The 1,894-nt window shown below is 43.7% G+C and overlaps 1 protein-coding gene across 1 annotated transcript in view; it reads right to left on the bottom strand.

Annotated features, from left to right (window-relative positions):
• Positions 1–1,894, bottom strand: part of LOC106815488 (coagulation factor IX-like) — a 42,787-nt gene that overhangs the window by 32,693 nt on the left and 8,200 nt on the right. Inside the window, exon 2 of the mRNA XM_014819951.1 lies at positions 81–136. Within this exon, the coding sequence (XP_014675437.1) occupies positions 81–136 (56 nt within the window). The remainder of the gene's footprint in view (positions 1–80; positions 137–1,894) is intronic.

Below are 1,894 nucleotides of genomic sequence, written 5' to 3'. Positions count from 1 at the left end.
TGTGTGTGTGTGTGAGTGTGTGCGTGCGCTCGTGCAATTATAACAACACAGAGGTCGAATAATACACGGGTCAAACGTACCTCTGACTACCCTATGACGTATGAACGAGGGAGTACCTTTAAGTTCGATCCCTGGGCTGAAAGTAACAAATATATTTAGACTGTCCTGCGCAAATATAGTGATCATACGAATTCCGACTTATCTTTGGTGGTTGCATGCACGCACCTAATACTTAAACTAAACGTAACTAAAACTTATTTACCGTGCAGTCGCTCTGTTCGCTTTGTAAAAGCTTTTAATAGTAATATGTTTTACTATTGCTGATATAAAAAAATCACACGGGCAGATACGTAGAGGTGCGCGTGTACGAACAACACACATACACTTGCACACACGCACACATGCACTAACACACACACACACATACACACACACACACACACACACACACACGCACGCACGCACGCACGCACGCATACTCACACACGCACATACGCATGCACACATGCACACGCGCACAAACACGCGCGCACACACACACCGTCACACACACACACACACACACACACACACACACACACACACACACACACACACACACACAAACAAACAAACAAACAAACAAGCGCACACACACGCATTAGTTTATGTCGAGGTTACCTACAGCGTGCCACACCCTAGAGGCGCGTATGTCTCTAACAACCGATGTCTCAACTATACGTACCCGCAATCAGCTAACGCAACGGCCAGTAACAGCATGCCAGCAAGCCTTGCCGTCATTTCTACGCAGTAGATCATGATGCCGAGCAAGTATACGTCGCAAATTATTGATATATGTCTCTCTTTCTAGCACCCGTGCGTCAGTCTCAGTCTTCAATGTAAGCCTGTCTGGCTCACTACTGCTGTTTTAACCGGGTCGGAATAGTGTGCTTCAATGAACTAGAACTCCCCATAAATTTCCCCAGCACCTCGGGGTGTTTAACACCATGTTTATTACGTAGATACTTATTGAAATTGATATTCATATCGCTATCGCGTATGATATGGATTTCTCAAACACACGCTCACGAATAACGTGTTTACATAATTATTCAACAATGCTGGTCATATTAATTCGTCGCGGTTACTTTTGTGTTTTCTTGCTCAAATTCTTCTTCTCATTCAAATTGTTTTGTTTTTTATAACTTTCTTCATCCTGGCCGTCTATGCGTTTAGATTTTCGTTTCCCTAACAGCAGATGAATATTGATTAGGTTTTAAGTTATTACAAGATGTTTCGCATTCTCTGCAGCAGCGGGTCAAAGATATTTGAAAGACAAACTGATGATGTGACGCAAATTTATTTTGTTGCTCTTGTTTTCCGTTAAAAATAGTAATGTTTATATTTAATAGGAATACATAAGCCAAGAAAAAAACGGAAGAGCGTAACAGTAACGGTGCCCACACATTTTTAGCTCATCTGACATAGTCAGATGCAGCTTGTAGAATCGCATGACCGTGCGTCCGTGCGTCCGTCCGTGCGTCCGTCAACAGTTGGGCACAAACCTAAACGGCTCGACGTACGGATTCCAAAGTCGGGATGTCCGAAAACTAGTTGGGATGTCAAAGCTGGGGGTCAAAGGTCAAAGGTCAAGAGGTGTAAAATAAGGGGGAACATTTCCTCCTTAACTTAAGATATAGGGAAGAAATGCAGAATTGCGGCACGAATCTAAACGGCTCGACCTAGGCTCGTGATAGTCGGTGTATAGCATCCTGGTAGGAAAAGCCATCACTGTGCCGAAATTGGAGGTCACAGGTCAAAGGTCAATGGGGCACAGGGCAGATTTTATACATTTTCTGAGGACATGGTCTGACGGAGCGATTGAAAAACTTTTTGGTTTCAGAGGTGACCTACT

The sequence above is a fragment of the Priapulus caudatus genome, unplaced genomic scaffold (genome assembly GCF_000485595.1).
Source record: "Priapulus caudatus unplaced genomic scaffold, Priapulus_caudatus-5.0.1 Scaffold1127, whole genome shotgun sequence".
NCBI classification, from domain to species: Eukaryota; Metazoa; Priapulida; class Priapulimorpha; order Priapulimorphida; family Priapulidae; genus Priapulus; species Priapulus caudatus.
This window is presented reverse-complemented; position numbering and strand designations above follow the sequence as displayed.